We start from the raw sequence: 24,174 nt of genomic DNA, 5'->3' as shown, positions 1-24,174 counted from the left end.
CACGTGGTGAGTCTTACCCAGAATTCTATCCAGCTGTTATATGTCCAATGAGAATTCCCAATTCACAGCACATGTAATTTATAGTTGGAATATTGTTCCTTTCCAAAAGTCTTCGTGTTGTAATTAGAGTGGCCTGAAGAACAGAGAATACTACATAAGAATAGTATAGAAAGATTAGTTTTGTGTGCTAAAATTATGTTAACTCCGACTATTCAAAAATCTAGGGAAACCTACCAAAATATCGTCCTGTTTGCGCCACACTAACTGGATACCTTACAAGGCTCTGCAATCGCATCGCTTTAATGCACGTGTCAGGGACTAATAGCTAGACAAGCTATATACCTTTATCTACGCTGCGCTAAACAAATGTACTACGGCGCTCCAATACCAAAACGTTCTAATGTTAGGTTGCCCCTCTGTGCTCTGCACGTAATGTATAAGTCTGAACAGGCTATACCCTTGTCTGTACTGCGCTCAACAAATCTGCCATGGCACTCAGATGCCCAGAAACGCTTTAATGTCATACCGCCCCTCTGGGCACTAGACAGTGGTACAAAGAACTCTGACCTCAGGTCCTTACCTTAGGTCCTCTGTTATACCAGTCATGAATGCAAACTTATTCCGCCGTTGGCCGTTGGCTTTTTCCCGTGGAGCTATGTGCTGCTGTTGACTACCTCATTTGTACCGGCATGCGCGGAGGGTCAGTGACGAGGTATCACGATACCTCATTCCTTGCGGCAGAGTTACTCTATTATTGGGTGCCATATTTGAATGGTTAAGCTACCCAGATATTACCTAAATCTTCTTTCGTTTAGAAAAAAGTGTTGTAATCATTGTCCATAAAGCCGTGATGTTACATTAAAAATAAAATGTACATTACGTGGGACAATCTTGTGATTAAAAATTATGTTGTTTCTGAAAATAGTACACGCAAACGAAGTGACTAGTTCTAAATGATCACTATTTATACATAAAGGTACACTACTAGATGCTAAACTGTTTCTAATAAAACCACGTTAGTAGAGATCCCGTATCCGATTGTATATCAAAAAGGGATACCAATACTGTCAGACTACTTACAGGATCGGAAATGTATCACAAATACCAAATATACAGCTGTGTAGTCATATATGTGAGTATATAAGTTACTAGACTAGTATGAGAATGAGAATAATGCTAACATAGATATCAGGCTGGTCTGATGTATGAGTACTACTAATGTGTATTCTCAGCATCTGTCAGAAAAGATGGAAATAAACGGAGAACCAAAATAATAGCATAACTAAAAAAACATTTTTTTAGACCTGTCAGGTCACAATTCAGACAATATCTTTGTTAAGCCCATAGCGGACTGTGTCCAGGGTAAAAATCCAAAAGGTTTCTCCTTCCTTTCTGGTTTTGTCCCTGTCGCAGCCCGGTTTGAAAGATAGTCATTCAAGAATCAGCCATTGCAAATCCTTATCTTTATGGTTGCTGTCCAGGCAATGTCTGACAATGGGTGCCTGTATCTTCTGAGTTCTAATAGCTGATTTGTGTTCGGAAAAACATATTCGAAATTCCCTGTCTGTCTCACCTATGTATCCTAGGCCACAGGGACACAGAATAAGGTAGATCACATTACTGCTTCTACAGTTTGTGAAATTTCTTAGTTTTCCAGCCTTGTTGCCATATTTCCAAGATTGTGTAGTAATAGCCAAGTCACATGCATAGCAATTGCCACATCTGTTGTTACCAAGAATTGGGGCTAAGCCTGTCAATGTTTTCTGTCCATCTGTGTCTTTGACTCTAGGGCTGCTGTGGACAAGTTTGTCCTTTAGATTGGGTTCCGCTAGAAACACAACCAATGGTGTTTCTAGCTGGTTCTCATTCTCATTATTATTAAGGATCCTCCAATTCTTTTCCAAGATGCGTTTAATCTTGTAATTCAAACTGGAGTGATTTACTACACATACCAGTTTCTCTATTGGTTGTTTGTGTGTACCAGAGATTAAAGCATCTCTGTTGTAATATTTGGCGCGTTTCATGGATTGGCGCACTAGGCGTCTTGGATAACCTCGGAGGATAAAGCACGCCTGGAGTTGCTCAGCGTGTTCTCCATATTCTTTCGTGTTGGTACAATTGCGTCTTATCCTGAGAAATTCCCCAAAAGGGATCGAATCTTTTTGACATGCTGGCTGATAGCTGTTATGATCTAAGATAGTGTTCTTGGCTGTTGGTTTCCTGTATAGGCTGACTTCAATACCGCCATTTCTCCCTATGATCCATATATCCATTCAATAAAGCTCGCAAGACCAGACTCTTCTCCTGACCAGATGAAAAAAATATCATCTATGAACCTCTGCCAACTTACAACATTCTCATTAAAGAGGGCTACTTCATTGAAGATATGTTTTTCTTCCCATTTACCCATGAAAATGTTCGCCACACTAGGGGCACAAGAAGCCCCCATGCTGGTCCTTTGGTTTGGTGGTAGAGTTGCCCTTGGAGTTTAAAATAATTGTGATGTAATACTATATCCAGACATTCTAGGATAAACCCGTTAGGTCTCTCCCCAGGTACTCTGGCCAAAAGAGCTGCCACAGACTCTATGACCAGGTCCTGGGGGATGTTAGTATATACGGACTCAATGTCCAGAGTGACCAATATCTGTGTTTCATGGTCAAAGGGTTTATGTTCTATGGTGGCTATCCTATGTCCCGTGTCTTTAATATAGGATGCATATAGTGTGGTGAGAGGGCACAGAAAGGCATCCACATACTTAGAAAGAGGTTCTGTTTGTGAATTAATAGATGAAACAATGGGTCTCAGGGGTGGGTCCACTGCATTTTTGTGCGTTTTAGGCACTCCGTATATGGCCGGAGTTACCGCATTCAGATTATTGAGATAGTCAAATTCCTTAGGACAGATATACCCATCTAAGAGTGCTTTGGCTGTAACAGTTTCTATCTGTGAACTGAGATGTATGAGACCCGATCTATTGATTCTCTGATAATGCTCTGGGACTAGTAGCATGGAATCTATCTTGTTGGTATACTGCTCTGTGTCCATTACTACTATACCACCTGCTTTATCACAGGGTTTTATGGTGATATGTGGTTTGTCTTGTAATGTTTTCAGAGCTTTTATTTCATCTCTAGTAAGGTTTGGTGTCGCCTTAGGGACAAACTTGGTTACCTTTTGAAGTTCTTGAATGACCGATTTTTCAAAGAGGGCGACCTCGGGGCCAACCATTTCCAGGGATGGAGTAAATTTAGTGAATAGTCTTTCTCCTGTTCTGCCAAATCAGTTTGCGCAATAAACTTCTTCAGTCTGATTTTTCGAAAGAAGGAAAACATTTCTTTGTTGAATTTAAAACGATCACATTGTGTCCTGGGAACAAATGATAACCCCTTACTAAGGAGGCTATTTTCTCCTGATGAGAGTATGTGACTTGACAAATTGAAGATTCGTATAGTGTCTGCAGTATTGTTACTCCTCCTATCTAGGTTCTTCAATACTTCTGATTTCTTGTCCGCATGCATGGCTGAGGATGTGGTGGCTCCATCTGTTGATGGTAGTTCCTTTCCTGTCCCTGAAATCTGATCCGACCTCTGCCCCTGTCTCTCTGTAAAAAAAGGGGACTGCGCTTGTTCTTGGTATTTGTTAGTGTATCGGCCTCTCTGGTTCTTATAGTTGTACTGTGGTCCACCATTTATGCCTGGTCATTCATAGTCAGAGTCAAACTCGTTGGTATCAGAGAAGGTAAGAGTTTTCTGCTTTTTGTACGGATGTTGGTTATACTGACCCCCTTTGCATAAACTTTGCTTAAACCTTATCGCATAGTCTTTTGGCAGCACATATATATGCAAATTCTCCTTTTTCCCATTAGAAAGGATAGCATATAATTTTTCAACGGCATGGACGTTGGGCGCATTCACGCCACATTGCCCCTCTGGCCATTGGTTTTGCTTTCGCTAGTTAGAGTCAATCCAATCTCTGATATACTACTTGGGGGTCTTAATACATCTAGACGGCTCCCCCAACTATTAGCCATTTTTTAAGAACAGGTGATATCAATAGGGATCATTATGAGTTTCCGTCTTTCCCTTCTCTCTCTCTTTTTTCGCCATGTATTTGGCTTTCTGTAATTGACTGGGACTAAGCTTGTGGGAGAGCACATTTTTTCTGTTTGATATAATTATTGTGCACTTTTCCAATGGTGAATGTGGGAATTATCTTTGTTCAGGATGGTGGTAGATTAAACTATGATGTATTGAAATGCAACCAGCTATTGAAGCAATGTATAAATCATTATTTGGTATTGTTGTATCGCAGATACCCCTCGCTCATCCCAAACGGGATGTATCTGAGTATGTTTTGGTCCTGAGGAAGGTGGTGCCATTGTGAATCCCACCGAAACGCGCGTAGACCATTACTATATGTATGGAGAGTCTCTTCAGAAATGGATACAATTATTATTCTGAGTGTGGAACATTATTCGCTCACATTTGTCCCTGTTAAGCTTTCTAGGATCTCCACGAGAGAGTGATCCGTGTTTGTGTATGAGTGCCAGGTTGCTTGGGTCTATTTAAGGAGTGAATGCAGTCGTGAGGTAAAGTGTGGGGTGTTTTCATTGTTTACATTTTTGATTGTAAATAATTGTTGCTTTTTAGACTTTATTGTTGTCAGTCAGTCAGTCAGTCAAAAAGTCTTTATTCGATTTGCATCATAAAAGACATACTACACATATTAGACAATTCGACTACAAAACAATTCATGTACAATACAAAAATAGACTGTAAAACCTTTAATATGGTAGATAAAATAATAAATTAAAAATGATCACATCATGTTAAAAAATACAATAAAGTGCAAAGAGAGACGTGCCATTTATGCCATGGACCAAAGTAGATACTATTGTGTGGCAGCAGGGAACAAAGATTACAGCTTCAGTTTCTTGGCCCTAAGGATCCATGCCCAACTAATAAATTTAGCAACACCTATTACTATAGGAGTGGAAGTATCGGTTCTCAAAATTCTACTAGCGACCTGTGCAGAACGAGTGCTCATTAGTCTGCATGCAGGTCGAAGCCAGATACGTCTGGGAAGTTGATAAGTTGGGCAACAAAAAAGGAAGTGATCCATGGTTTCAATCTTGTCAACACAGAATGGGCATTTATCACTACCAAGAGGACTCCAACTTTTGGTGAGTCCTCGCAGTGGTAGAGCGCCCACTCTGAACTGGTGATACATCTTACGATCTAGGAACTTCAAGATGGTATCCCAGTAACTTTCAAAGACAGAGTCATCCTTAAAAACTAGAAAAGAAGCAGTCATTGTGGAACCTGTAAGGGAAGCACATCTCCTATTCTTAATGTAATTCCAGTACGCATCCTTAAGCACCTTTTTTGCCGGGAAAACTTCTGTATCAGGGTTAACCCATAGATCACGCATCCCGAGATCATATAACAGGGTTTTGATGCTAGACAACCAGGGAATCCTATGCGACCCCTCCAACCCTTTGATCTCCAGAAGGGCTTTTGCATAGTTAGATAGTTCGGGGGTCGTCCACAAGCGGCGCCAGAACGCCAGGGGTCTATACCCTGCGCAGTCCTCTATAGGCTGAATTCCCAGGTCAAACAAAAGAGGGATGCGTGGAGTGGATTGGGGAAGCCCAATAGCTGACCGGAGGAATTTATTCTGGGCAGTTATCAATTTGGACAAGTTATTAAAGCCCCAGATCTCAGCTCCATATAAAATTGCGGGTAAAATCTTGGAGCCGTAGATCTTCATGAGTGGGGCTATTGGTTTTGTTAAAGAGTGTTTGTGCTCTTTCAACAAAGCTCCTCCCAATTGGGCATGCTTGAGCGCGAGAAGATCCAGCTGGTGAGACCAGCTACACGTCTCGCTAAAAGTGACTCCAAGATAAGTAAATACTGCCGTTTGGGATAAGTTGACACCACCCAAACACACCTCCGCCTTAACCCGCCGAGGGCCACGAAAAACCATAAACTTGGTCTTCCCAATGTTTATTTCCAGCTCATGCTCGCGGCAAAAGGTCTCGAAGCGAGACAGGGCCAACTGCAGTCCCTGTCTCGTCCTCGAGATCAAAAGGGTGTCATCCGCGAACATGAGCAGGGGAATCTTCATTCCTGCCAATGTAGGTGCATCTGTAGGGCTATTTAAGAAGTAGTTTACAACCCCATTGATAAATAAAGAAAACAGGGTGGGTGCGAGTACACACCCTTGTCGTACACCTTTGGATACTTTAAATCTATCGGTCAGTTCCCCGGGTTTACCCCATCGGACACGGGCGTACGTATTTTCATGTATGGTGACCAAAAAAGAAACCAGATCTTTTGGCATGCCCATGTCCAAGAGAACTTTCCATAGCTTGTCCCTCGGCACAAGGTCAAACGCAGACCTTAAGTCTACAAAGGCTGCATACAATTTGCCTCCCCCCAGAAAGACAACCTTCCAATACAGAAGTACTACCCTAAATACTTGGTCCAGGGTCCCAGTGTGGGACCGAAACCCTGCCTGAAGTGGAGACAGCACGTCAAAGTCAGACATCCAAATTTGGATACGACCAAGTACAAGGCGGGCTATAATTTTTTGTACTGCGTCTATTAGACTAATGGGTCTGTAGTTACCCGGGGCAGAGCGATCGCCTTTCTTATATATCGGCAGTATCTCTGCCCCGAGCCACGAGTCAGGGACTACAGCACCACCCACAAGGGCGTTAGCCAGGAGGGTCAAATAAGGAATCCATACATCTTGTTCCTGAATAAATAGGTCAGGAGGGATGCAGTCAGGTCCTGGGGCTTTACCACTCTTAATCGAGCGTAGGACTAACTTGGTTTCATCAGGGGAAAATTTTAAAGTATTTTCAACAACAAGAGGACAAGAAAACTGCCTGTCCGTTAAAGCACCAACCTTAAATTGTTCCTCAAAATACGCTACCCATTGTTGTGGTTCTACTTGATTAGAGGGGCGAATATCCGAGGGGGAGTTACCCCATTTAAGGAGATGCCAGAATTGGACCATGTTGCGGTCATGACAAGCCTGATATAAATCCCTCCAACGCTCCTCATCCCAATTTTGCTTGGCCTTGTGTTGGGCATTTTTGTAAACAAGTCTACACTTTTGGATGATAGAAAGAGAGCCTGATTTAATGGCCTCTTTCAGGGCACTTTGAGCCATTCTGCAGTCCTTGTTGAACCATGTACGTGGTCTCAACTCTTTACCCCTACCGGTGGCGGGTTGGCTTTTCACAAAAAAAGTTTTGAGCTCCGCGAAGAGTTTATTGTGGGAATCCCGGATGTTATCCTTAATCAAGTTTTGGGATTCCATTTTATTAAGTGTGGCCAGGGTACTGTTGATTAATTCCCTGATGGCCACACGTGAAGATTCACAGGTGGCAATCTTCGGCCATCTCACCCTTCTAAGATCGTTGGTAACAATGACATCTATAGGGGAACTGCCATCTGGGTAGGTAGGGGAGGCTGCAAAAGTATTAACCTTAATACACAGTGCAAGGGGATTGTGATCACTCTCGACTCTACTTACTACCACCATGTTGTCTATGAGTGGCCACAAATCCAAGCTGGCTAATATATAATCAATTCGACTCCCTGACCTACCATTGTCAAATGTAAACCTCCCCATCCTGTCAGATTTGGTTCGCCCATTGACTGCTCTCATGCCCTGATTTAAACATAGACCCTTCATAAAAAGAGAAGCTTGAGACCATTTGTTAACTGGTTCCAGCTCCAACATGGGAACACCCCAGGATGAATCTTCTTCCTCTGTGAAGTCCCCACAATCGGCCCCCAATGGCTCAAAACAAACATTGAAATCTCCAGCCACAATCTTGTACGTGAACATAGAAGCGGTCTCCAGAAGATTCTCCAGTAGTAGACAAGTGGGAGAGCACTTGCCTCCCGGGAGACCTCTTACATAGATGTTAATTATAAGAAAATCAGGGCCGCTACAAGATTTGACCCTGATTATCAAAATATCAGGACTATCAATTGGAACCTCTGACACAGTAACACCTTCACATTGACGGATCCAGGTAGTTAAGCCCCCCATGGGTCTGCCTCTATGGCTCTTAACAGCAGGTTTGTGGAAATTCAAAAACCCTGTACGGAAGTGAGGATGCAGTGCCCAAGTCTCCTGAAATGTCCATATTTCGAACTCATCAATAAAGTCAGCCCAATCAGGGATCTCGAGCCTTGACCCCAGCCCTGCAATATTCCAGGAGCCCAATTTTAATGTAGACTTCTCGACCCTGGTTTCGGCTGCTTGACCCGAGACATGATGAGAATCGAACGTTTCAACAGATGGTATCAAGATGTGACCAGGTGAGATAATCAAACAGGAACGATCTTTTGGGGGGGTGTCTCGATCATAAAATCATGGCTCTGATGACAATTGGGACCCACCAACCCCAGGGCAAGCGCTGGGGTACGTAGGGAGCCATCCATGTGTCAATCATTATCCTCCAGTGTAGAAAGAATATCAAAGCGGTTGAAAGTCGCAAGGGGCATGTCAGACCTGACGGGAAATGTTGGAAAATTACAATTTTCCCGTAGAGGTTGTAAAAAGCCTGGCCTATAAAAGAACCCCAAAGGGAGGATCTTGATTGTGTTAGGGGCATGGGGGAGGTGGTGGGCAGCTTCCAGTATGTACTTGACTAAAGCAGGTGACCTGAAGCTTAACACAACACAATCCCCAGGAAAAGACTTGTGGGACTGACCGATCCAATTAATACGTCTAACCATATTGAAGTCATCAAATAGGGCCTTGCTGTTACCAATTTTGGAACTCAAGTAATGAAGGGATTTATTCTTAAGGTTGGACCAATGTTCGTAGGATCCTTCCAGGAGTGGTGGAACATTTGCCAAGATGATCGTGTAAGGGGTGGCTTGGGGCGGAAGGTGTAGACTAGTAGGGGGTGGAGAGAGCCCCGCTCCCACCCCTTCAGTACCAACCCTGTTGACTTGAGAGGGGCGTCTTTGCAGGTCATTACGAGTATAAATACTCGTGTCGGTATTGTTGTCCTTCTTCTTGCCACACAGCCACAGATGAAGATCTAATTATAAATGTGATATAATGCACTTTATAGCAGTTTTTCTTACATTTTTTGATTGTTCAAATGTTACCATCTTATCCTAACAGTGTTAGATATCTAAGTGTATGAATATATCATTGTCTAATCTGATTATTAGGACAACTGCACATGAGATGTAATTTTATGATTAACTTACGTTTTAAGGCAAAAAATTTATAAAGATACATGCATTATTTGCACATGAATTATTCTAAGTGATTTCTCTTTGAGCTGGTTGCATAGTTCGAACCCTTCGAGGTCGCATTGAAAAGCAATATAGGTCAGTTCAGAGGCTTTCTTTCTTGATTGTTATATTCCCCCTCCTCTTGGACCTAGAAGTATTTGGGAGTACCCTTTCTCTTATGGATCAATAAAATGGAAACTGCCTCAATGAACATAGGCCGAGCAATTCCTCTCCGTACTGCACTCTCACCCACAACAGCGCGTCCGCGCTGCGGCGTGCATGAAATACCTGGGGGCACAACTTGCTCCTCCCAGGCACATATCTGATTGGAAAGAAGGAAGATGGATGGATGGATGAGTGAAAGGGTGAATAGATGGATGGATGAGTGAAAGCGTGGATGTGTGATGAGAGGATGGATGGATTGATGAGTGAGTGAAAGTATGGATTATGATGAAAGGGTAAATCGATGGATTGATGAGTGGATTGATGGATGGAGTGAAAGGCTGTGTGAATGGACTGGTTGATAGGGTGGATGGATGGTGGATGAGTGAAAGGATGGATGAGTGAAAGAATGGGTGGATGAGTAAAAGGGAGAGCATATGGATGGATGGATGAAAGAGTGGACAGATGGATGAGTTAAAGGCTAAATGGATGGACGGATGAGTGAAAGGTGGACGGATGGATGCATGAATGAATGAGTGAAAAGATGGATGAGCGAAAGGGAGGAAGAAGGAATGGATGGATTAATGAAAGGGTAAATGGATGGATAGGGTGAAAGGCTTGATGGCGTGAAAGGGTGGATGTTTCGAGGAAGTGAAAGGGTGGATGGATGATGGATGAGCGAGTGAAAGGATGGATGGATGAATGAAAGAATGGAAGGATGACTAAAAGGGAGGATAGATGGGTGGCTGGATAAAAGGGTCGACAAAGGAATGAGTGAAAGGGAGGATGGATGGATGAGTGTGTAAAAGGATGGATCTGTGAGTGAAAGGATGGATGGATGTGTGAGTGAAATGTTGGATGGATGATTGAATGGAAGGTTGGATAGATGCATGGATGAATGAGTGAAAGGATGGATGTAAGGATGGATGAGTGAAAGGGAAGAAGCATAGATGATGGATGGATGGAAGGATAGATGGATGGAAGCATGGATGAGTGAATGGGTTGATGGTTGGAAGATGAGAGAAAGGATGGATGGATGAGTGAGTGAGTGAAAGGATGGATGGATGAGTGAAAGTGTACATGGATGGATTGATGAGTGGATGAATGAATCGATGGAAGGCTGGATGAATGGACGAAAGTGTGGATGGTTGGACAAAGTGAAAGGATGGATCAGTGAAGGATGGATGGAGGAGTGAAAGGTTGTTTGTAAGGATGGATGAGTGAAAAAATGGATAGATAAGTGAAAGGGACGGTAGATGGGTGGCTGGATGAACGGTTGAAAGGTGGATGACTCAAAGGGTGAATGGTTGGACAGATGAGTGAAAGGGTGAGTGGATGGATGAGTGAGTGAAAGGAAGGATGAGTGAAAGGGTAAATGAATGGATGGATGTTTGGATGTATGATTGAAAGGATGTATGGCTGAGTGAAAGGGTGGATGGATGAATGAGTGAGCAGAAGGATGGATGAGTGAAAGGGTGGATGGATGACGAAAAGAATGGATGATTGAAAGGAAGAATGGATGGATGAATGGATGAAGAAAGGGGATGGATAAGTGAAAGGATGAATGAAAGGATGGATGGATGTGATTGATGGGTAGGTTTGAAAATTAATTAATAGGTTTGGATATGGATGGGCAGATGGATGGAGAAAATGGTGACAGTCTGAATGTTGGGTCAAAGACTGAATAGATGACACAATGTAATGGGAGAAATGGTGAATATCACCGGGTGGATTAAAGTAAGAAAGGATAAATGGATAGATACTTGGATGGTAGAGACAAGCAACCTTTTCTAGGGAGCAACATGATGACTCACTTTGGTTGCTGGGTGCCGTGATATCTTTGGTTCAAAGTGGGGGGTATTTTAATTTTCTAGCTACTTCCTTGCTAATCATGACTACAGGTCACATGTCAGGAGCTTGGTTTGATGGGGGCTCTACTCTGAGACAGCTTTGTCTCACAATTACTTTGTTGGCATTTCAGGGTGTTAGGAAGCATGGAATTGCACTGAGTACTGCCGCGCTGGCCCTGATCTGTCTCTGTCAAGAAGAGGCTGGAGGCCATACCCGTAGGCCATTTTTTGAGTATGACTGACAAACACGAAGAGCAGAGCTTTGATTGAGAATGTCTTTTTTTAAGAGAACTTCCTGGGAACCCAAAGACTAGATATCATTTTAAATAGAGCTCTCATGGGGCCTTGGAATATGTTCTGAGAAAGTCTTCTATTCTCACAATCAGATCTTTGAAGACGAGCGTGAAATTGAGCAATATCAAAAAAGCTCTTAGTGATTTTGGATATTTGCAGGTGTCAAAGAGTTCTATGTATTCTTAGTAAAGGAGCCCGGATTAACTGTGGATTATCAAAATCAAAGCTTTCATCATTAAAGCTTGCCACTTTAAAGAACAGAGCTCTGAGTGAATGTACCTATGTGTCATCCAGAGCAGAGCACTGTGTAAGTGAGCCTATGAATATTCTAAGCGAGCCAGTGTTTTATGAAGGGCAATGGCTGAGGGTGCTTCAGTACTATCAGGGAAAAATGTGTGAATAGTTATGGGCATTTGGAAGAGTGCTTAGTGACACTTGACATGATCTTATGCACATACGTAAGCTCTGAGTGTGACAAAATAATTGTTCAATATTTTCATAAAAAAGAATAAGAGGACATCAAAAGGTCAGTGCTCTGAGACTGGCCATATTATCATTTTATCTGAGCCTAGAAAGGTAAAATAAACAGATAGAAGCATTAACAAATATTCCTGCCTTCTGTGCCACTGTTAATTCTTCTAAGTAGCAAGAATTGCTCATTAAGTCTTATGTTGTAAATTGTGTCTTACAACTGTTTTGCGTTCAGTACCTAGCTCTAATAAGGACTTTAGGTCGTTATTGAGGAGTTCATTGATTGGATACTCCTTCTAAACATGGTGTCCACTGTAGGCAATAATGCACTTCTAATATGGTGGACAGAACATCCCCCAGATTTGTGATACTATATCCTGTTCACCAAATGCTAAATAAGGCCCCTAGTCTTCTAGACAATGTTCTGAGGCCTAATTTTGGGGGTCAGTAATCTAAGAAGATGCTATTGATCCCATCATTTGAGGAGCATTGTTACGTGGCACACTATTCTGAGGGCAATTCTTCCACAGTACTTTACTGCTCAAGGGCAATATTTGTACCGTATAAACAGTTTTTAAATGGCAGTATTTTTCCAGGTACAATCATTCTTATAGTGTTTGTTACCCGTGACAGCATTTCTAAAACACACTATTCCTCCTCCTCAAATCACATCTGTGATGGGCATCACTACATCTGTGGCTTGATGTGACATAGTTTCACTTTTACATAAACATTTTCTATAGTTCATGTGGGGTTCCACCTGGGCAGAATGTATATCTGATGCACTGTGATTAATTACATGAGTTTGCAATGTATCTATCAGATCTCTCTTTACAACAGGCCATCTTTATTTGAGAAAAGCAATTACCCCCTTGCTATTGACTCAATAAAACTGTTTGCCTGCTGTCCCATGATTCGTACAGCCCCACAATCTTTTTACTACACACGTCATGTGATCAAGGCTCTTCGGAGCCGAAACGCGTAATGGCCGTCTTACCAAGGGGTGAATAAACAAATTTGATGCACCTTACTTGTGGTCCGTGCTCCATTCCTCCGAAATTGAAGGGCCAGTGGCAGTGACTGCGGCAGTGGAGTGCTTCAGATATATATATATATGTATAAATATATAATATGTATATATATATATTATATATATACATATTCCAACAGGTTCCACACCTCCATGCAGCGAGGATTTCACGGCACCATAAAGAGTGGGTTCCACAAGTAAGTTGCTTTTAAAAAAAAGTGTTTATTTAATACACCATAGTACAGAGCATGGACGGTCTATGCATTTTGGCTCTCCGCCTTCAACTGGACCATAGAGTCCCATTGTCTAGATCGCCTATTTAAAGTGAAAAAGAGCATTTTAGATCCCCTTGTTAGTTTCTCCTACTGTGCAAATACTAGACTACTAACCCTCATATTTTCGCACACATTACTATCTTAAAAGTACATCTAGCAAAAGGTGCAAGTGCATAATTTAATTTCTAAAAAGAAAAGATCAATTTGTAATTTATACAATTTGTAAAAGATAAAAAATACGTAATTAAAATAATGTCCAAATGTGCCGATAACAATCAAGTGAATAATCTGTTCAGTTTGAATACAGAGAAATAATTGCAGAGAAGTACTTGATGAAATTATTTATTTGAAAAGTTTTACATAGCGCTGGCTAGACCCGGAGGTATCAGAGCGTTTTACATGAAGTAGGACATTGTTTCAGAACATTGTTACATAGTTACATCAGTTGCTGGATCAAACTGATTGTTAGCATAAAACTATTGTCTAACACTTCATAAAAGAATATTCAATTACTTCTTTAAAAATGTCATGGGAACTAGATACTAATGAACAAATTCATGGGGATTGATCACATTCAGTCATTCAATTTTTTCATAAGTGTTAAGGTAAGGGAAAACAGTGTGATCTATATGTCACCAAAAGTGTGTAGTGCTTTTATAATTTTCCCATTTTTCAGACTGTTGAATGAAAAAATCTATAAAGTATATATTTCATAAAAAACAATCATCAAGTTTCTTTATAAAACACTTATTACCCCTTAAAATCTAAAAAGAAAGGTTCATTAGATTAGGTCCCATTCGCATTTCATGCGGCACATATCTTACAATTTTTTACATAGTTTGAATTGTTTTCTCTCTAGCTTCCCTTTTTCCCCCTTTTTTCCCGATGTCTTACATTGAATTCATTCATAGTGAATCTTTCTCCAGTAAGTGGTCTCTCTTGGTTTGTCCCTTTGTAATATATTCCTTGGCCATTAATGGAAAATGTTCATTTCAGGTCTGGATGCAGCTATTTAAGTATCGAAAAGTTGTTATATTTGATATTATTGCAGATGTATATGCAGTTCTGCATCCAGATTGTGGCCAAATTGACTTTTAGTTCCGATGGTTAAAATGTATTGAGATTCCATTTTCCCTAAATCCAAGATTCTGCCACCTCCTTGTTCTTTCTGCCGTACGATCTTTAGGCCAAAGTATTTCAATTGTTGGCTATTACTCGAGTGATGTTCAGAGAAGTGTTTTGCCATTGGATAGGAAAAGTCTTTGTTTTTGATGGCTCTTAAATGTTGGAGTAGTCTTAGCTTCAATTTGTTAATCATACTCCCCACGTATTGCTTCTTACAGGGGCATTCCAACAAGTATACCACATATTTAGATTCGCAGGTAATATGGTCAAAGACGTTTTCTGTTTTTTCATTTTGAAGTTTGTATGTTAAGGTGTTTTGACCATGTTCGCAGGCCTTGCATTTTGAACACTTCCAAAATCCAGGGGTATTTAGCCAAGTGGTCTTTTTAGGTTCCATGGCCTCAAGATGGCTATGTGTTAGGATGTCTCCTAAGGAGGCTGTTTTTCTGTACGTTATACTAGGATTTGATGGTAATTTTCTTTTTAGTGTCTCATCTAGCATTAAGATGTCCCAGTTTTTCTTTATGATGTTTTTCAGTTCTCTATTTTCGTTATTGAAGTCTACAATTAGCCGTATTATCTCATCTTCTTCTTTGACTCCTTCTAAACTTGATTTGTTTGATGTTAGTAGGTCTACTCTTGGTTTAAGTTCGACTTTTGTTCTGGCTGTTTTTATAACTTCCAATGGATAACCGCTCTCCAAAAAATTAATGCTCATTTCATCCAGAATTTGTTCGATGTCAATTGTTTCTGAGCAATTTCTCTTTGCAAGGAGCATTTCTCTGTACGGTATACTCCACTTTAGATGTTTTGGCTGCCTACTATTGGCTTGGAGTATACTGTTGCAGGCAGTCGGTTTCTGATGTATTTTTGTGCAAGTCTTTTGAATTTTGATGAATGCTTCCACATCTAAGAATATGACACTGTTTTTGCTGAGTGTAGATGTGAATGATAAATTGTAGTTGTTGTTCAAAGATTGAATAAAGATTTCAAGGTCTGATTGCTCTCCTTCCCAGACAACATAAAGGTCATCAATAAATCTTGTCCAGATTTTGATGTTGGATTTGTATTTGGTGTTCAATAGATCAGCTTCCCATACTGCCAAGAGTAAATTTCCATATGTGGGGGCAAATGATGTTCCCATTGCCGTTCCCTGCTTTTGGAGAAAGAGTTCCCCTTTGAATAAGATGATGTTATGAGTTAGGCAATACTGTAGCACTTCGATGAGCATAACCGAGTGTTCCAAGTAGCTCAATGATCTTGCTTTTAAGAACTGTTTAACAGCCATTACTCCATCTGAATGGAGAATTGATGTATACAAAGAGGTTACGTCTATTGTTGCCATGATGACTTGATCATTCCTTTGGAAGTCTCAGATTTTATTGAGGAAATCAGTCGTATCTTTCAGGTATAATGGTAAAGACGTTACGTAATCAATTAAGAAGATGTCAATGAAGCATGATGTTTTTTCGAGGAGGGATCCAATCGAGCTCACAATGGGTCTTCCAGGTGGGTTGATGATTGACTTATGTACTTTTGGTAGGAAGTATATGGTTGCCATGATGGGATAGTCAACCTTCAAGTACATATACTCCTCAAAGTCAATCAATCCCGATCCTTCCATGTCTGTAGCTTCAGATGGTATTCCCTTGTCCATACCTCCATCGGATTATCATCCAGTTTTTGATAATGATCCTCATTTTGTATTTTTGTCTATTAGCCTAATTTATGTATGTCTCAAGATCTTGCATGACGATGTTACTGCGTTTATCTGAAGCTTTGACAATGATTTTGGGATCATCTCTTAGTTCCCCTGATGTTAGGTTCCGTGATTTATTTTTGTTCTTTTTTGATTTGATTTTATGGTTAATAGTTTGTTGATATCATCCACCACAATTTCATGGAATAGCTCTATTTTATTCCCTGGTGGGACTTGTGGACAAAAAGTTGATTGTACCCTTAGTCCACTGTCTCCTCCTTTCCATGTTGAGATGTCCATATTTTGGCAGAATTGTATATCATCATCTGCTTGTAAATCCATTGCTTGATTTGTTTGATCAGGATTATCTCCTAAAGCTCTTAAGGTTATCAATGATGGTATGTCTCTTTGATTTAATGTTGGGATGTCAGTCTTGGACAAAGATGTTAGATTTGGATTTTGTGGCTTGTCCTCATATATATATATATGTATATATATATATATATATATGTGTGTATATATATATATATATATATATATATATATATATATATTATATGAGGGTTTTTTCAACCAATCAGCATGCAGTATAAAGAGCGCTCCAATGCGTACAGGAGAAATGCCTCTGATGAAGTGGTACGTTGGCCACAGAAACGCATCAGGCAATATGACATTTATGCCTGAGTTGCTGGTTTCCAAAACAGGTACGGACCACAAAATTCTTTAGAATAGTAAATCAATATCCAAGAAATAGGGGTTACTTCTTAATGCCAATTTATTAACATCACCGAAGTAAGTGCAGACAAGTGTCCGCCCCGGACACGTTTCGATCGCATAGGCGATCTTGATCACCTATATATAAAATAATGTTTGCAATACTCTTCCGCCAGTCGTTGCTGCTCTCAGTGCAGCGGGTGCCTCTGGCTCGTGAGGACAGACTCGCGTAGACACCGTTTCACAACAGAAAAACACCGGACACTCTGGACCTTTGCGAATTCAATTCATTCTTTCTTTTTCATAACGGTGTGCAACCCAAAGCTGACAAACGCGATTCGGCCTCCTGGCCTTTGTCAATGTCAATGAAAAATAAAAAAATTAATTGAATTCGTAAAAGCTCTGAGTGTCCGAGGGGCATATCATTTTGTAACAACCTAAATTGTGTACGAGGGGTAAATAATTTAGTAATTTTGTAACCACATAAATTGTGTAACATGAGCTGCGAGTGCAAATTAACCAAGAAGGGGGCTGCCAAATAAAAGTCGGATGTTTATCTGGATGGCATGTAACTAGAACTTTGTGCACATATGAGAGGAGAACTGACTCAGTGGTCAATAAGTGACTTTATGTGGACATACTGGCACTAAGCATAGTTACCCTTTGTGAACATGAAAATTCTTTAAATTAACCCTGGGCTTCATGCTCCGCTTCGCCCATGGAGTGCACGTAGCGCTGCTTGCTTTGCCGTTTACGAAGTAGGCGTAGCAGGCAGCGCTACGTACACACCATAGCGAAGCAGAGCTGCCCGCCACCCGCCACCCGCCTCCCGCCTGCCCTAATTTAAAAATAATTTAAAGAAGGGTAAAGGTAAATAAACCTCCTTACCTTGAGCGTGGCGTCCCAGGGCTCCCTCTTCTTGCTGACAGTAACTTCTTCATGCAAATGCGCATGCGCGGACGCCCGCGGCTGCGCATTTCTCACGAGAACTGCACATGTGCGGGCGTCCGCGCATGCGCATTTGCGTGAAGAAGTTACCGTCAGAAAGTAGAGGGAGCCCCGGGACGCCGCGCTCAAGGTAAGGAGGTTTATATTTACTTTTAATCTTCTTTAAATTATTTTTAAATTAGGGCGGGCGGGCGGGAGGTGGGCGGCGCGTAGTGGGGCTACGCGGAACGCGCAAGTGTTCGTAGATTTTGCCACACTACGCGCTGCTCCACGTAGCCCCACTACGCCCAGGCCTGCTTTAAATATGGCCTCCAGAACCGTAGAATGACCATCGGGACGGCAGCAGTCCTTCTTCATGTGCCATGAAAATTTTACTAATGGGAATGTACCAGCTGAATCTATAAATTACCACCTGCTGTGTTACTGTATTTCAAACAAGCATTGATAAAGGCCTATGCCGAAACGCGTCTGCGTGAAATAAAATGAGTATACCATGCCCCACGAGTGCCCCGTGATTTGTTTGGAGTGAGATATGCATGTGGGCCCACCCCCACAACACGGAACGGCACCCGTCCTGAGTGCAGAATGGTGCTTGGTGGATTTTGGAGCTGTGATGTATAAATTGAGAAATATCACTCCCTCTCTGTAAAATAATCCCACCTCCACAGCTTACCACTAAGACAGCATGGACAGCAAGACAACAAAGTGCAAAAAAGTACATGAGGATTGGTGTGGTCATAGCTTTTCCTTAAGTAGACTGATCTTTTAGTAAATCAGATCTCTAGGCAGCAAATAAACTCGGAAAAGCTTTAAAGGCTATGTAAATTTGTCACTTATCAAGCAAGCCTGATACTCACTCTGCCAAAACTAAACTAGCTTTTCAGAGGAACTGCCTTCTCAAGGAAATTTGATTTTCTCTCCTGCATAGGAATCAGGGCTGACTGGCCATACCGGGCATTGGGCGTTTCCATGGGAGACTGGAAGGGTGCGGATTGGTTTTGCAGAGGTGCTGCAATATCGGGCCCCCAGTAACAAAAGCAGCAGTGCTACACACTTGCAACCCCCATCACACCTACCCACCCGGGGGCTGGTCTGGCAAAATTGCTTTGTGTTCCCATGGCCCTGATAAGAACAGGTGGCAAAGGTATTAGACAGAACATGACATACTGACTCTGTGATGAATGAACTTCCCAGCGTTACACCAGACCACAGAACTATCCCAATGGCTATGATCGTTTTCCGGTTGTAGCGGTCTCCAAGGTAACCGAAGAGAGGCGCTGCCACCAAGAAGCAGCAGATGAAAACTGCAACGACAGACACAGAAGAAAGACTCATAGTTTAGCCTCACCATTCATTTGAGCAAAGTAAATATATGAAGTAATATTAGTTAGTGCCTGTCCCATGATTTTTATAATGAATAGTGGATTTTAAAATCATCATAAATGAAAATATAACATAATGTTCTCATTTGCGTGTCATGTTGTAATACTTGTCTTAAACTCAAAAATTCACATTTAAAATTGCACGTCCTTTCAATTTTTAACCTTACAGCAGCAACGTTGCTAATGTATATGTATGTTTCAGTCACCATTTACTGACTATGAACCTTCTAATCTATTTGTTTTCTGTGATAAAATCCTTTTACAGACGGCCACAGTTAATCTGGGTAGTGTATTGATGATTTTGTTAAATGGCTCTTTTGAGCTGCAAACTGTATTATTCTTTGTGTAGAAACCCCTTCCCCACATCCCTATTGGTAGCAGTAGTAGAAAAGTATTTGTTTAGATAAACATATCAATTTCCAATAAATATAAATAGATTTAAAGACAGCTAAATAGCTTTACAGTTCTTTGACTGCTCTCTCTCGGGAGACATCCATTACAACGCGGTTTTTACACCGCGATACGTTTACAACGTGGCCATTATAATGCAAGTCATTACAATGACTTGCGTTGGACAGCGCCATACACTAAGGAATAGTATGATTTAAATATTCCAAAACCTTCTCTACTGTTACGTAGGATGCAGTTGGAATAGTAAATCATACTATTCCCAAGTCCAGCGCCTCTAGCGCAAGTCATTGTAACGACTGCGCTGTAAACGTATTGCGGTGTAAAGACCGTGTTGTAACGTCATACATTCCTCTCTCTCTGGAGCTAACCCCCAGTCATGTCCCAGTGACCCCCTCACTTATAATAAAAACCACTTACGTATTCATGCGCAATATTGTCCAGATCTGAAAACAATATCAAGAAGGCTTTGAACAGGAATTGTTGTATTTTGTTGTGTCACAGTTTTTTCTGTTTTGCTTTGAGACATGTAATGCTGTGGGTGACCCTGAAGCGCACATGTCCAAAGCCTGTGTTACCCTTTTCTTCCTTGCAATGTACCACTGGTCCCATGCTAAGCATTATTGCTTTGTACCAACTGGTCTCCTGTCATATTATGCTGGTCTCTGGCGACCATGTCGTACTTTGCTGTAACCAATTTAAACATTTTCAAAAAAAAGATTATGAGCAAAAAAAATCTAATTGAAAATATACTTTTGAACTTAAGAACTGACCCGGATTCATGTAGAATTGTACCCTCACAGTGTAAGATAGGTTAAAAAACACTGTCACACTAAAAGGAAGCAACTTAATAAAAAGTTATAACAACATTATGCTCTACATTTACAAACTCTGGTTAGTTATTTTACAAATATTCTCATTAATGTAACCACAAGACTTACTGTGTAGCTACTAACACCTTTGCAAGAGAACTGGCCTAATACTAGCTTTGTTGAACTTAAGACATAGACGTCTCATGGGGCCCGATTCACAGAACTAACTTACGACAAAATCCTAAACTTACTACCATTTTGGTATTCACAGAAGGCACTTACTCATTTCGGTATTCACAGAAGTTAGGAGTCCTAACTTTAGGACTCCTAAATGCCTTCTGTGAATACCGAAAGTCTTAAAGTTAGGATTTTTCTCAGTTTAAGAGTAGTAAAGTTAGGACTCCTAACTTTAGGACTCCTAAATGCCTTCTGTGAATACCGAAAGTCTTAAAGTTAGGATTTTTCTTACTACTCCTAAACTGAGAAAAATCCTAACTTTAAGTCTTTCGATATTCACAGAAGGCATTTAGGAGTCCTAACTTTACTACTCCTAAACTGAGAAAAATCCTAACTTTTGGACTTTCGGTATTCACAGAAGGCATTTAGGAGTGGCAGGCACCGCGGGGTGCCTGCCACATTGTGCATGCATTGTGGCGGGTGCTGCTTACAGCACCACCCGCCACAATGCAATATATGCGGTGGCATCCTAATTCCCATGGCGAGACCGCCGCACCTGTGGCGGCCAGTCCAGTTTCCCGGTATGGTAGCGGGCGGACAAAGTCCGCCTGCCATCATAATAAGCCCCATAGTCTGGGTGGTGAACTCTGCTCTGCTTGCAGAGTTTGAGGAGTTTACCACACTCTGCGTTACGTGGAGATCACGGAGTTCCGAAAAATTCAGCTTCGAAAATCAACCTCCCGGCGAGATTTCTCAACGCGGGAGTTCAGATTTCTCATTGCGAGTGGTTGCCTATGCTCGCAACCGCATACGTTGAGAAACCATCCGTTCGCGTTGAGAAAGCTGCTGCTCAAGTAAAAATCTACTCGAAGGGCAGAAAGGACGCAGCACCCACTTGCTCTCTGCATGGTGCTGTTTGCAATGATTGCACAGTGCGGACAAACACCTGGCGCTGAAAATCACTGCAAATGGCATTTATTTAATGCACTCCTCTGCTTGCGAAGCTCCAAAATTATGTTATCACTGAGCCTGGGCGGAGTTTACGGAGTTCCGCCAGGCTTAGTAACAACATTGTTTTCCAAAACATCTTTTACAAAGATTTTTTTCAAGAAATTCTTTTACAAATGCATTGTTTCCCGTGACAACTTAGACCATTTAACTTCCAATATGTATTTGAACCACATTCCCAAAAAGTTACATTTATTGACTTCCATTTGAGAACATTTTGCATCTAATCTAATAACATATAAATATTGTGTAATGGTAAATGGACATTTAAAGATAAGTTGATAAAATAAAAGAAGCAAGAATACATAATTTCTATAGATATATCTATACCGAGAGAGAGCAAGGATGAAATAAGTGAATATACCTAGAATATACCAAGAAATAATAATACGATTATATAAACAATATCAAACAAAAACTTATATATAAATTAAGACAGTTTTGGGGCTATTCTTCCAAGTAAAAAGAATATGAAACATATAGATAGATAGATAGATAGATAGATAGATAGATAGATAGATAGATAGATAGATAGATAGATAGAATTATTTGAGTCTGAATAGAAATATAATAGAAACAGAAAAACATATAAAAAACGAAATTAAATATAAAAACCTTAAGGAAAGGTCAACGTTTTATGAAAAGGTGTTTTGGGCAAAATAATCTAGTTTCTGCCACACGCTCTGCCTCCTCCAAAAGGGCAAATATCGCAGGTTAAACAGAGTTAGGGCATCCTTCGAGGGCCTTTTTTGCTCCTCCACCTGTATCTGTCACTTGGCCAGGTAAATAAATGCATATCCCTATTGGAATATAGCCATAACCTGTGCAAACAAGGAACCACCCACTATGCACTGTGTATGATGCAGAAGGAGGTACACAAATGTTTGCAGTCACTTCTGCAAATACCAAACCACCCCAAAAGTACAGCATTGGATGCAAACACCCTCTGAGGTCCCAAACGATGTATTGTATATTTACTCACAAATGTTTGAGTGGTGAAATCTTGTTTTACCCACCATGTAATCAAAGCGACACATGCCTGTTATTCCACAGTAGTTCCTTTGCATCTAGATTCACAGTGGTTGCATACCATTGGATGCTGCCAACTGAAGCCCATTAGGAGACATGGTTACATACTTCGAAATGTGTTCCCAGCATATAGGATTTTGTGATTTTCAGTTACTTGTGAAGAAAGTGAACCCAAAGTGAACCCAACAAAATACACTTATATGGAAATAACTCACTTTCTTGCAGTTATGTATAGCACAGGTTATTTTCTTGAGACCGGACTGAAATTTTTTTTTCTGTTTGCTTATTTTTCAGTTATTTATTAACCAATGTACAGGTACATCTTTTAATTTGATTTTAATCTCAGTTGTATCTAAAATGTTAATTTTTTATATTCTGTATGTATCCAATGTGGTTGAAATAAACCTAGGATGCTCAGTGATTTTGCATGTTTAATATTATTTCTTTTACAATCAAGGGTGGCGTCACACATGTGGACAGCCAGTAAGACACATGATGGTGGTCAGACGCGAGATACTACTTTACCTGTTTGGAGCAGTCCTGCGTTGCTGTCGCTGATGTCAAAGTACGTCTTGATTTCCTGCAGCACTCCTGCAACAGAAAGTGGAACAGCACATAAAGACTTCTGTGAACCAGTCCCTTTTGTGTCCTTCATAGCTTTCTTGATTTCATGGAAGAACAAGACCACTGGTAGAAAGAGATTCATCCATGGTAATTGACAGCCCTGAAGATGGATCACCTTGGCACTGCACTAGACCACGGTTCTAGATCAAAAGGCCCCGTCATTGCCAGTGGCGGTTGGAGACACAAACATACAGTGGGGCGCTATCGCTGCATACATTAAAACACACACACATACATTAAAGAACTACATTAAAACACAAGGATATATTAAAATAAACACCCAAGAAACAAATAATAAGATTTACTTACCTTATCCTGCAGCTCTCCCTCCATGTTCTTCTGTCTCTGGTACCAGACTCCTCCGAGCGCAAGGTGATGTCACACAACCAACTACCTTATTCAATCCAGTTGGTGCTCTCATGCTGTGAAGCAGCATGAGTGAATCATCTGGATTGGCTGAAGCAGGCTGCCTCCGCACTCCAAATGACACTGGAGGCTTGTGCCTGATCTCCAAGCAAGCTGTCTAAGCCAGCTGGGTTGTAGAGTTTGAAGTGCGCATGTCGGTTTGGCCACAGCAAGGTAGCCTGCCAACCGGCATTGCGAAATTCATACTGAAGGAGCCACTCATCATTGTTGCCAATCAGCAGCAATGACGCACTGGCCTGCCCTGCCATCTCAGTCCAGCAGAAATCTGGAAAAATAAAATGGTAATAAAATCCTTTTATTAGCATTTTTTTCCAACTTTCTGCACAGCAGTGTGGGGGGGCAACTCTCCGCCGCTCCCATGAAGGAACCGCCGCTGGTGCTTGTCATTCCTAATACCAAGGCTGCTTAGACTTGATTCAATGTCAAGCTTCTTTGTTCCACCATCCTGCATTTGCTGTGTTT

General features: G+C 41.2%; 1 protein-coding gene across 3 annotated transcripts in view; it reads right to left on the bottom strand.

The window, feature by feature from the left end:
- LOC146859108 (protein spinster homolog 3-like) overlaps positions 1-24,174 on the bottom strand; it is a 363,281-nt gene that overhangs the window by 298,981 nt on the left and 40,126 nt on the right. For all 3 annotated transcript variants that reach the window (XM_085646939.1, XM_085646941.1, XM_085646940.1), the window contains exons 2-3: positions 23,188-23,253; positions 19,014-19,150 (exon numbers count right to left, since the gene is read on the bottom strand). In XM_085646939.1, the coding sequence (XP_085503065.1) occupies positions 19,014-19,150; positions 23,188-23,253 (203 nt within the window). The remainder of the gene's footprint in view (positions 1-19,013; positions 19,151-23,187; positions 23,254-24,174) is intronic.

The sequence above is a fragment of the Triturus cristatus genome, chromosome 3_2 (genome assembly GCF_964204655.1).
Source record: "Triturus cristatus chromosome 3_2, aTriCri1.1, whole genome shotgun sequence".
In the NCBI taxonomy this organism is placed as follows: Eukaryota; Metazoa; Chordata; class Amphibia; order Caudata; family Salamandridae; genus Triturus; species Triturus cristatus.
Note: the sequence above shows the minus strand (reverse complement) of the source record. Positions and strands in the feature narration are given on the sequence as shown.